The sequence below is a fragment of the Diadema antillarum genome, unplaced genomic scaffold (genome assembly GCF_040938485.1).
Source record: "Diadema antillarum isolate AM-2024a unplaced genomic scaffold, OU_Dant_1.0 scf00000014, whole genome shotgun sequence".
Taxonomy (NCBI): Eukaryota; Metazoa; Echinodermata; class Echinoidea; order Diadematoida; family Diadematidae; genus Diadema; species Diadema antillarum.
This window is the reverse complement of record NW_027270903.1, coordinates 5,996,013-6,009,206: the sequence shown is the minus strand read 5'-3', so window position 1 is coordinate 6,009,206 and position 13,194 is coordinate 5,996,013. Positions and strand designations below refer to the sequence as shown.

The 13,194-nt window shown below is 39.1% G+C and overlaps 1 protein-coding gene across 1 annotated transcript; it reads left to right on the top strand.

Annotated features, from left to right (window-relative positions):
- Window positions 1–9,921: 9,921 nt before the first annotated feature.
- On the top strand, window positions 9,922–10,857 carry LOC139722286 (beta-1,3-galactosyltransferase 1-like). The gene has a single exon (XM_071633598.1). It carries the CDS (start codon window positions 9,922–9,924, stop codon window positions 10,855–10,857), a length of 936 nt encoding a protein of 311 aa, XP_071489699.1.
- Window positions 10,858–13,194: the final 2,337 nt, after the last annotated feature.

The following is a 13,194-nucleotide window of genomic DNA, read 5'->3' as shown; positions in this document are numbered from 1 at the left end:
TTCATCTCTGCACGATGTCAAAGCAGGTAATAGCATGTAAGAAAGGTCAACGCAGGTATTTTTATGTTTGTTTTGTTTTGGTTTAGGTTTAACTGGAGGCATTGTCTGATAAACTGGTTTTAAGAAAAGTGAATCCTGTTTGTTTAGAGTCCTGGAGATTTCTTTTACCATTACCGTTACAAAAACAAAAAACAGTCTATCTTTCATCCAGTTCCGGTCGGTGTACAAAATAAAATGACGACTTGTCCTCGTGTAATATATCAAATGTAGGAGTGTTGTTGCTACAAACCCGAGCTTCAACCACTACAGACATGAGGGAAAACTCCTTCATTGTTATTCCCAGAATTTTGTCCAACCCGACTGGTCATCACATCCTGTGATCAGTCCACACACCCTACCTCCCTAGGAGCCTAACCTCTCCCATAAACATTTCTGGATAACCTGTTTCCCCATTGTCTACCAGTGCGAAGTTCCTCCCCCATCATCCCCATCATGTAATATGTGAGTCACTGGTGTCAGTGACCCATGGATTGACAGTGGTCATTATTAACCTACACCTTTGTTTTATTATAATCTGAATCCCTCTGTTTTGAATATTTGAATATTATTTAGATTAAGTCCCTCCTTTGAGTATAGATGTACTATAAAAGTGACCATGTGCTTTGGTCAAGAGTTCTCTCTCTTTCACCCTCTTCGGGTAGAGACACACAAAGCGTTGGTCTCCCTTGCCATCCCTCTTTAGGGGCAATATATGGCCGTTTGACGGGGAGTACCTGTTAATATATATCTCTGCTAAGCATTATATCCTACTGTGACTAAATAAAGAACCCGGATTGTAGAGGTATATAAATTGTCATCGTGGTCTCTTCTGTGTGCTGTCGTCGAGTGTCGAGAAACTTTACCAATGTAACACCGCCTATCGTACGCCATCGAAGAATAACAACCTACACTACAGAACAAAGGTGTTACACTCGTATAGATTAGGGTGTGTATGAGGAAATATTCGGGAGCAGATTATTCTAATTGTTGATGCTGACATATCTTTTCTTTTATTGATATTGTTCGTATGTGCCGTGAAGGAGGTACCTTTGTGCTATTTATTAGGGTTGAAATAGCGAAAAAAATATCAACCTTAACTTGGTGTAAACATCAGTGCGTAGTTAAAAGTGCATTTCATCAATGTTTCAGTTCGCCTTGATGAATATCTAGGGATATGGTGAAACCATTTTCAAAACTGATAATAGCAGACGTCGTGTCAACGGTCAATTTGTAAGCGATGTGGAATTTGACTTTTGAAGGTGTTGAATCATAACCTTAACTGATAAAAAGAGTCGCATGTGCTTTATATATACTAGATAACATTCTTTGGAATGAAAGCATGGACGAATTTAAGATCTCGCCTTACCAATAGCATGCAGGCCCGCAAGTAGGAGTATTTTGTTTTGTTTTGTTTTGTTTTGTTTTGTTTTGGTTTGGTTTGGTTCCTTTTTTTTTGGGGGGGAGGGGGGTCTGCGAAACCCCTTGAACACCCCACCCCCCCCCCCCCCCCCCACACGCACACGCACACACTCCCCGTTACGGGCCTGCAATGGTTACTGGGTCTATCAGAAGTTGCATTTTTAGCTAATGAAAAGGACTTAAGCATTCTTGTCAACAAAAAGGAACAGGCAGCTATTACTCGTACTTTTGATCTCGTGTTACAAGATGCAATTGAGTATATGAATATAAGAACGACCCAAGTCCATGGAAGACCATTTCGAGTAAACTAAAAAAAAAACTTCATATCTTTTTTGTTTGTCCAATAATATTCTATTTAACTGTGATGGGATGGCAACATTGTATATACAAATTAGAACATATATTATTATGACAATTAACATTAACATTAATTGTGGAGAGGCCATTTTGTGTGATGGACTTGGGTTGTTCTTTGATTCATATGGACTTGGGTCGTTCTTTGATTCATATACATGATATTCTGCTATAGAGATGAGAGAAGGACGAGAGAGGGCGCTATAATATGAATGTAAGAATGACCTAAGTCCTTCATTCTTACATTCATATTAGATTTAACTCATTTATTTCAGGCACTTCCGGGGGTAATTAGGATTTATCATTTATACACAAGATGAGTCCATGCATAAGCTACAATTTCCCATGTCAAACTTGATTTGGCCAAAAATTGGACTTGGGTCGTTCTTATATTCATATACTCAATTATAGCATAAGAAATAACGGATACCACCAGAGTCAGTGTTCACCCGAGTTTCCTTTCATTACTCACTGTGGACCTCTCATGAACTTTTCTCTGACTTTTCATTGTTCATGCGGTAATTGTTACCTGTATGTGATGTACTGAAAATCCGGTCAATTTCGTCGGTTTTAGTTCTGGTCGGTAACTTCAACGAGTACACAAAAAAGAGCAAACCATCACGCCTTACTTCGACAAACTGACAAAGAAACTATTAAAGCTGCAAGTACCGTACTCAGAACCCTATTTTTCAAATTATTCAAAGCGGATCGGAATATGGTGGTAAGCTTTATTACGTAAGCGATTCTTGGCGTGTTTGTTTTCTGCATGGGTTATTGCTGTCTGCTATACTAACCGCGTGCCCAGTTGGCGTAGTGTGACTGTATAATGGAGTACGGATAAAAAATGTTTTGAAGCCTCTTTTTTGACAAGTCTTTTTCTTTAATTCAAAATAACATTGGTCCCATTCTCTGTAAGCCATTACGGAATCCGTTCTGTGGCAATGACTTTGGACAGTAAGTAGAACTCAATGGGGTTTTGTGTGCTAATCGGTGCGTAAACACTCGTTCTTCCACCTTTTCCTTTCTGTACTTATCATGATATTATGCTAACAATGTAATATGTATTAAGGTTCATTGATCATCATTTTTTCATTGCTTTGTTTTGTCATTGGATAAATGTGCATCCAATGTTGTAATTAAACATGTTGGAAATTAAATAAACGAAAAGAAATATTGACTACATGTGTGGGCTTTGTTACATTAACATTATTGTTAGTTTGTTACAATACATTGTTTCAATGTTTAATGCAATATCAAAGTCGATATATCCATCCATTCATACGGTAATACTTATCCAATCTTTAAAATCATGTTATGTATTGGACCGACTTTTTATGTGGTTATTTCCAATTTTTTGTTTCAAAGAGTTTCTGTTTTCCTCTTTGTCGTTTGAACTGTGAATAATATTTGAATAAAACTCAAAATCAGGAAGTTAAACATATTTTAAACCAATAGTGTTATTATTGTTTTCATTTGGTCGAGCAAACCATGCATGTTATACCTTTTTCATGTGTATATTTCTTAGCTTGCCTATTTTCTCTGTCATTGACTATTGATGGGAATCTACGAATCTTTTAAATCTTTAAAAAAAAAATCATTCGAACAGCGGGTAAATGTATCCGACAGAGAGGAATTTGCGTTATAATTATAATGATATGAAACGAGCAATGTGAAGAGAAATATGGCACATTATGACAGATGTACCGCAGGGGAATGAACGGAAAAAGATAAAACACTGCACAATGTACATATGGAATGGTGGAAGTGGAAAACCGGTGTATAAATACATTGGGGTGTTTTTTTTTTTCTCTCTCTCTTTCTCTCTTTCTCTCTTATCGGTCTCTCGTCGATAGCAATGTTTGTAGCTTCAATGGCCATTATTAAACATCTTAAATGAACTGTGAAATCATCAATATAAATAAATATTTAACTGCTATAAACTAACACAATTTTAATTCATGAAAGAAAACCCCGAAATTACAGCTCTGCTAATCCTGGTAGTGTATTGAAGAGGTATATGTAGACATTTGTATGTGTTTGTGTGTGTGTGTGTGTGTGTGTGTGTGTGTGTGTGTGTGTCTGTAAGTTTGTAAGTACGATGAGTGTTTGGGTATGAGGGTGCATTACACGACAAGAGCTTAAAGAAGGCGACATTATACGACAAGTACAAAATAAATGCGACGTACTTGTACGTAAATGACATGACTGCGGCGAGATTGTTACACTGAGCAGTGGTACGTACAGTTTTAGCTTAACATTACAGTAGAGATGTGGCATGACCCGACTCACTCTTAATTATGAAATGCGAATTTGCATTTCAACATTCGTCGGAAAGAGAGTTCGATAGTTCTCCTCCACTTTTAAAACTTAATGACAAATCATTGATAATATATACTGTGAACATGAGGGGGGCCTAAGACCGAGCCTTGCGGCACCCCTGCTGATACCAATACTGAATTGAAATATTTACCTTCAAAAACAATGTATTGACGCCGATTACATAGATAAGAATCAAATCATTTCAGTGCATTGTTTGAACAACCACATGCTTTAAGCTTTCTTACCAGACTACTATGGTTTAAGACCATGGTATCGACCATACACAATAGGGCGCTTTCGCATGAGTGTGCAGGGCGGAACCCAAATTGCTTCTCACTGAAGCAGTATCTGATAAGTAGGAATAAAGGTGTTTCTGGACACACTTCTCCAACATCTTGGAAACAATAGAGAGCAGTGATATGGGCCGGTAGTTCTCAACATTAGAACGATCATCAGCTTTGAAAATAGGACAAATCGTATTTAATCGCAATAGTAGGCGTTTTCACATCAGCCTGATAAAAATCCAAGCTCGAGATATTTTTTTAACTTCCCAAGTCAGAAAATAGCGCGCTATTTCGAAACATCGGGCTGATGTAAAATCGCCTAATGTCACACCGTGTATTTTTGAACAAGCACTTTATTCCATCTATCTTACACGGAATTAGGTTAATATAGGTTTTCCCGGTCAATTTCATACTTTTGTCATTCAAGTTTGTATTCCGAGCATTCCACGCTCACAGCACTGAATCAGCAATCAAATTCAAAATCTGGTCATTCGAATTCACTATCCGAGCATTCAAATTCACTCTAGGAGCATTCAAATTCACTATCGGAACATTCAAATTCACTATCGGAACATTCAAATTCACTATCGGAGCATTAAAATTTAAGAGAGGAGCACACATTTCATCAATGAGCATTCAAATTCATTTCAAGCTGGCGACGGAATCTCGTCGGTCATTCAAATTCGTGAATAGGCAACCATGTTCCAAATAACTGCATTCAATCTAAAAGAAGTCCTGAATTTAGTTAGTTTGAGACCGTGTATGCATGTTTTTCTCATTGGGCTTCGAATATATTGGGATTTATGATGATCATTTATTTTGCAGTAGAGGTCCACCTGTTAATGGACAATTCTGAACTCGCGCTTAGCAAATAGGAATATACAGGCACATGTCCCTCGGATTGGACATAAAATGGAGGTCCCACGTGTAAAAGAGTCACAACTCATGCACGTAAAAGATCCTACTTCATTTATTCATCGCAAAAAGCAAAACATCTAACTGGACCCCATATGGAAGACCAGCTTCTGCAGCTGAATTTGGGTTATCCAGTCATCTTCTTTGATAGAAAATTAAACGAACAAACAAAAATTAGGCACTGTATAGGCCTACAGACGAGCATAATACGGAGGGTTGGTTGACACTTTCGAGGAAAAAAACACAATTTCGACTATTTTGAAACTGATACATGAGCATTTTATACGTGTTGTTTGTTGTTTATTGCTGTCTTATTGATTTAATTTTGCGGGACTATGTGAGATCATTGTGTGTTAGTTTGTTAAATTGATGAATTGTCATTATGTGGTTGGTGTTGGGGCGTTGCAGTATCATCAAGAATATGAATACTAGTCGTTGTGTTGTTTGGATGCACTGCTGATTGGACATTGCCATTTGAAATTTATTGAGATGAATAACAAAGAATACATGAACAGAGAACAATGTAGAACATGTAAACAATCCCAATGACACTATATGCAAGCATTCATTGGTTGTGTTGGCCCTTTTTCCTTTCTTAAAAGTCTCCTCCATTTTCCTCGTTAAATTGATTGCACGAAGTAGGAACTTGATCGCCTAAAAATGAATTTGAACGCTCCAAACAAGCTCATTGGGACTATCACCTGACTATCGCATGAATTTGAATGCACGAGGAGGAAAGTCGGTGCTCGCATTTTGAAATTGAATGCCCAATCGTGAATTTGATTTCACGAAAGCGAAATAGAACGCTCATAAATGAAATTGATCGCTCGGATTCTGAATTTGAATGCCCCAATATTTTCGCGTGCGCGCGCTGCGTGAATTTGAATGCACATTAATGAATTTGAGTGACAAAAGTATGAAATTGACCGGGAAAACCTATATTATATTTACCATCTATCTATCTACCTATCCATTTGTAATTGGCAACCCTCGAAATACCCCGAAGATCTTGGAAAGGTTTCTGAATGGGGTCTACATGATCAAGATTTACATCTCTCGGGGCTAACTCCGTGCGATATTGATACTGGATATATTCGGGTGCATGTCACGAGACCGACCCCCACGAATCATACAGCCCACGAGTTATAAAGCCCACGAATCATACAGCCCATGAGTTTGACAATAACCAAACAAAGCCCACGATACCGACGCTTTAAACGTCGTGTTGTATCTTTCGAATATTTGCTCACTTGAAAATTCACAAGGACCAGTCAAGAAATGTTAAAAAAAGAAGTGAAATTTTAAATGTCCCATCCCTCTTATTTCTTGTCAGATTTTTGTCGTAGGCATATTGGGAACATTCTGTAGGGACTTTTCCTTTCTCTTTCTTTCAGAAATCTTCCACTTTTTGATGGATTTCCTATTTAGGTTAGCGCTATAATTCATTAAAAGCCAATCAAAAGCCAAACCAAATACAGGTTTTCCCGGTCAAATTCATACTTTTGTCATTCAAGTTCCTATTCCGAGCATTCGATTTCACGCATTCCACGCTCACAGCACTGAACCAGCAATCAAATTCAAAATCCAGTCATTCGAATTCACTCTAGGAGCATTCAAATTCACTATCGGAGCATTTAAATTTACTATCGGAACATTCAAATTCACTATCGGAGCATTCAAATTTAAGAGAGGAGCACGCATTTCATCAATGAGCATTCAAATTCATGTCAAGCTGGCGACGGAATCTCGTCGGTCATTCAAATTCGTGAATAGGCAACCATGTTCCAAATAACTGCATTCAATGTAAAAGAAGTCCTGAATTTAGTTAGTTTGAGGCCGTGTGTGCATGTGTTTCTCATTGGGCTTTGAATATACTGGGATTTATGATGATTATTTATTTTGCAGTAGAGGTCCATGCACCTGTTAATTGACAATGTTAAATTCGCGCTTAGCAAATAGGAATATACAGGCACATGTCCCTCGGATTGGACATAAAATGGAGGTCCCACGTGTAAGAGAGTCACAACTCACGCACGTGAAAGATCCCACTTCAATTATTCATCGCAAAGAGCAAAACATCTAACTGGACCCCATATGGAAGACCAGCTTCTGCAGCTGAATATGGGTTATCCAGCCATCTTCTTTGATAGAAAATGAAACAAACAAACAAAAATTAGGCACTGTATAGGCCTACAGACGAGCATAATACCGAGGGTTGGTTGACACTTTCGAGGAAAAAACACACAATGTCGACTATATTGAAACTGATACATAAACATTTTATACGTGTTGTTTGTTGTGTATTGCTGTCTTATTGATTTACTTTTGCGGGACAATGTGAGATCATTGTGTGTTAGTTTGTCTTAAATTGATGAATTGTCATTATGTGGTTGGTGTTGGGGCGTTCTCAGCATGCAGTATCATCAAGAAATATGATTACTAGTCGTTGTGTTGTTTGGATGCACTGCTGATTGGACATTGCAATTTGAAATTTATTGAGATGAAAAACAAAGAATACATGAACAGAGAACAATGTAGAACATGTAAACAATCCTAATTACACTATATGCAAGCATTCATTGGTTGTGTTGGCCCTATTTCATTTCTTAAAAGTCTCCTCCATTTTCCTCGTTAAATTGATTGCACGAAGTAGGAACTTGATCGCCTAAAAATGAATTTGAATGCTCAAAACAAGCTCATTGGAACTATCACCTGACTATCGCATGAATTTGAATGCACGAGTAGGAAAGTCGGTGCTCGCATTTTGAATTTGAATGCCCAATCGTGAATTTGATTTCACGAAAACGAAATAGAACGCTCATAAATGAAATTGATCGCTTGGATTCTGAATTTGAATGCCCGAATATTTTCGCGTGCGTGCGCTGCGTGAATTTGAATGCACATTAATGAATTTGAGTGAAAAAAGTATGAAATTGACTGGGAAAACCTATATTGAATTTTATCAGCAGAGCAAACACCGGCAGTAATTCGATCGCTTTAAGATGCCCGCACAAATTAGACGATTTTTGCTAAGATTAGAGCCGAATTTGAAAATTGCCTTTATCGTTTGTAAATCTTTGCTTAACTTCGGGACAGTGTTAAGGCGGCCTCATACTATGCGGTTATTTTCTTGCGACTGCTTGTGTTTTCGAGAAATCGCACGCGGTTCTTGACCGCATGCGATTTCTCGCAACTTGGAGGCGTCCGCAAGCCTTGCGACCTCCTTTCGGCTGCTGTCAAATTTTGAACATGTTCAAAACCTTCCGATCGTCTGCGGTTGCCTCTGCGAACCCTTGCGACCGGTTGAAATTTCGCAAGCCCTGCGGTCGTTGCGGTCACACTATGCGACTCGATGATTGCAATCTGGCAACCGCAACAGATCGCAAGCCCTGCGATCGAAAAAACCGTATAGTGGGAGGCCACCTTTACGCGCCAGCAATGAGCTGGTATGCCAATTTTCATTTTCATTTCTTTTTTTATTTTCATTTCCAATCAAACACAGGTAATACACTTTGACATGATTACATATATTGGAACATAATAATACATATTGGTTCTTAAAAGAACTTCATGGAAATGAAAACTGAGGGGCTGCTAAAAAGCGAACTTGTAGATTGCAGTCCCCTCACTTAAGTTACATTACTACAATACATTAATTATGACTTTATAACACAATACAACGATACATGTACCGTACAAGCTAATCATTGAAAGTATACAGTTTTCATTCAATCGAATCGGATGGTTACATGAAGTACAGTGTATACGCTTTCACATGTATACACATACACATAGACATAGACATACACATACACATACACATACACATACACACATACATACACATACACATACACACAAGCACACACACGTACCCACATACCGGTACACATTACGCACACACACGCACGTACACACACATGTATGCATCCACATACATTGTGCACACACAGAAGAGAGTAGGGAAAGAGAGGGTGGGAGGGGGAGAGGGGGAGTAGAGAGAGCGAAGGGCAGGTCAACAATCTCGATACAGGGTGAAGGCATTAAAGGCATTCAACATGATCAAACCGAATATGCGGATGATCCCCGTTTGACGACCCGAGGATGATCAGTGATGCGTAAAACGAATGAAAGCCAAAAAGTAGCCTTATAGAAGCTACGTGAAAAAAAAAGCACTTCAATTAACCATTCGGCGCAAATGGAGTATATAGTAACCATTGAGGAGCTTGGCTTAACGAGTCCTCTGGAGAGTAGGAATAAATGCAGCATGTACGCATACGATACTGTACAAAGACAGGCACCGTCAGTGACCGTGTGGAAATACTATTTTTAGTCTGGGAAGATACATAACTGCACGTATACCTGTACTGACAGACAAGAACGAAAACAGGGATTTACACTTTATAACACTTCTTCGTGTATCAGCTAGCCACAACGACAAGACCCAGAGGATCACCCGGTCAGTATGGATATATTGCACAAGGCAAGTTTCAGGGCTAATCATCGTCTGTGCTTGGTTGCCTGTCTTGTTGCTTTGACCTTCATATGTACTGCTCTCATCTCGAGTCAGAACAGTCACCTAGACAAAGTAATGTTGAACGCAGAACATCCCAGTGTGTCAAAAGCCCGACTGATACCGAGGAAGCGAACACACGATAAGGGTCTCTACCTCCAAGAACCAATCGATGATCACAATTACCAATACTTCCATAACCCTTTAAACACTTGCATGAAGAAAGAAGAACCGTCGGATGTTTTCATTCTGATTCTGGTTACATCGTCACCCGTCAACCATGAGCGACGCCAGCTGATACGCCGCACTTACGGGAGAAACTCGTCCTGGCCCTTCGATAAACGAGGAGAAATAAAGACTCTCTTCATTTCCGGAGTCACGGACAAGTCTATACAGGAGGTCATTGATGACGAGGCCTACCGTTATGGGGACATCGTCCAGGAGGACTTCACAGACAGCTACCACAATCTAACGCGCAAAACTGTGGCGGCGTTCAAGTGGGCCAGCAAATTTTGTCGCCATGCCAACTTTGTCATGAAACTGGACGATGACGTCATGCTACATCAGAAACGGCTACTGGGAATGCTTCTGGATCAGCCAGCCTTGAACTTCTCTACAGGCGATGTCATGATTGATATTCCTGTTGTGCGGAATGCCAGCAGTAGCGAAGGTAAATGGTACCTTTCTGAAGAGTATTACCCCAACCAAAATTATCCACCTTACCTCGTCGGCGCTTGCTACGTGCTATCCAGCGATCTGGTGGAAGCTGTTTATCACACTGCCGTCCAGACGCCCCTCTTTCCATGGGAGGATGTTTTTGTCGGAATATGTCTCCAAAAGCTGCATGTAAAATTGACACCAATCAGGTTATTCTTACGAGTCAACTATGTTAACTTTGTTGTGAACAATGACACCATAATGGTCTCAAAAATGAAGCATTTCGCCGCAGTTGCAGACATTTCCCCATATCTCATGGAGCTTATGTGGTCTGCGTTTCGGGTGGAAACGTTTTAGCCCTCCTTCAAAACACGCTCCTACATGAAAGTCGTCTTTGAGTGAAGTAAGAACGACAGGAAGATTGGTGTGATGGGAAATATTATTACATCCCTTAAAAAAATACATCAAACAAAGCTATTTCAAACAACAGTTTTCAACCGCGGTATTTTCAGAGCTTCATCTCTGCACGATTAGTAGAGGCTACTATGTAATCCCGTGAGATTTTTGTGCCAAAATTGATTTTTTTGGCTAACTTTGTCAATTTGGGGGTGCTGAATCCAAAAAACTTTGGTTCCATTTTTTCTGACAACGTCTTCAGCCGCCATTTTGAATTTCAAAATGGCCGCCATAGCAAACTGTATTTTTATCCATATCTCATTAAGTGAGCACTGTAGAAGCTTCAGATTTGGTGCATAATGCATGGTTGTGATGTCAAACACTCTGGTATACCTTTTTCTGATATTGTGGATTGTTCTGATACAATTTGTAGGCTGCCATCTTGAATTTCAAAATGGCCGCCATAGCAAACTGTATTTTGAACCATCTCTCAAACAGTGAGCATTGTAGAAGCTTCAAATTTGGTGCAAAATGCATGGTTGTGATGTCAGACACTCTGATATATCATTTTCTGATATTGTGGATTGTTTTAATACAATTTAATGGTTGCCATCTTGAAATTCAAAATGGCCGCCATAGTGGGTTTTTTTTTGTGCCTATATCTCATGTTACAATTATTGTAGGAGCATCAAATTTTATAGTAATGCACATACTTGTGGTGTCCAACCTTCCAGTACAGCTGTTTTCTATTGTGGATCATTAGATAGACCACCATCTTTAAATTCAAGATGGTGGCCATAGAAAAACATACGATACTGTGGTAAGCGCCGTAGATGAATTTGCCAAAAATGTCCTAGTTAGACCAAATTCATTTTTAGGTCACGCAGAACGACAGCCATCTCTTAATTCAAAATGGCTGCCATAAATTAAGACTGTAAGGACGAAGTTCCAATGACGTCATCAAGCCATCCTGAGGAGCAAAAAAAAAAACTGTCGGGGGAGGAAGGGGTCCCAAACCACTTCCCATAAGTTTGGGAGAGCGTGTAAGCGTTACATCCCACGTCGCATAATAACCAAGCGGGTATGTGGTTCGCGTACATGTGATTTGTTTTTGCCTCTCAGATAAGACATTATTTGGTGTCGTGGAACCTCGTTAATAGTTATATTTAATCCTAGTTATTGAATATTTGTATAAAAGCAAGCATTGATACGATTAAAGGTGATCTTCAAAAACTTGATGCTGCTTCGAGAGAATGACGACAAACAAGGAAAAGTCTCGCAATGGCAAGAAATGCTATGGTCACCCTACCAGACATCCCATTCACAAGCTTGTTTGTTGACTACAAAATGAAACAACTCATCAGGGAGCTCATAATTGCTGGATGTATTTCTGGAACAACACAGAATGAATAAGGAATGCCAACGAGTAGGTTTTTCCTGATTATCCTTGTGTGGGTCATCCTCAATTATCAAGACTTCCAAGATGCTTACTGCTGTAATGACTCGAAAACTACAAAGGAGCAATAATAGCTCAGTTCTTTGGCACTTTGGATGCATCAGAATTCCCCAACAATTTAGAACACCATCACACGAGGGTAATCTCAAAAACTGTCGCTGCATTGAAACTGATGAATGTGGTGTTTGGCAATCAGGTATCGAAAACATTCAAGGAGGATATTCTAGAAAGAGATGTAAAGGGAAGTTATTCACGTTCTGTGCAAAGAATTTGTATCTGATATAACTTAATAATAAAAAAACAAAGAATCTGTCTGGGATAATATGAGAAAGGTCACACATTCAGCTCTTACGATTGAAATACACCATGTAAGATTGGATCAAAAGTCATTCAGCTTAAAAGGACCACTACTATCTTATAACACTTCTACCGGTACAACTTTCTTGTAGACCTATCATTATTCAGTCATTACTGGACGATAGGAATTATCGGAAGTTGTAAGTTCTGCTGTTCTAAGTAATTCCTCAATCACTCTTCATCTCACAATTTTATGGTACACTGTATTCTCCTCATTCTCACCAACAAAGGTTCATTTTTCATATCCATGCCTTAGAAACCCACAAAACTGAGTCAAATAATCAGCCTGAAAGTTGAAATACTGATCAGTCAATTCCAACTTCCACAGAACGGGGGAAAAAAGAAACAAAAGGTTCGTCAAAGATGCCATGGGAGCTGTAACCTGTCACAACGAGGACGCAGATATCCTCATTCCATTGTATATAGATGCTATTTCAAAAGCAACAGAGAATTTCAGAGATATTGATGATTATTACGTATAGGCA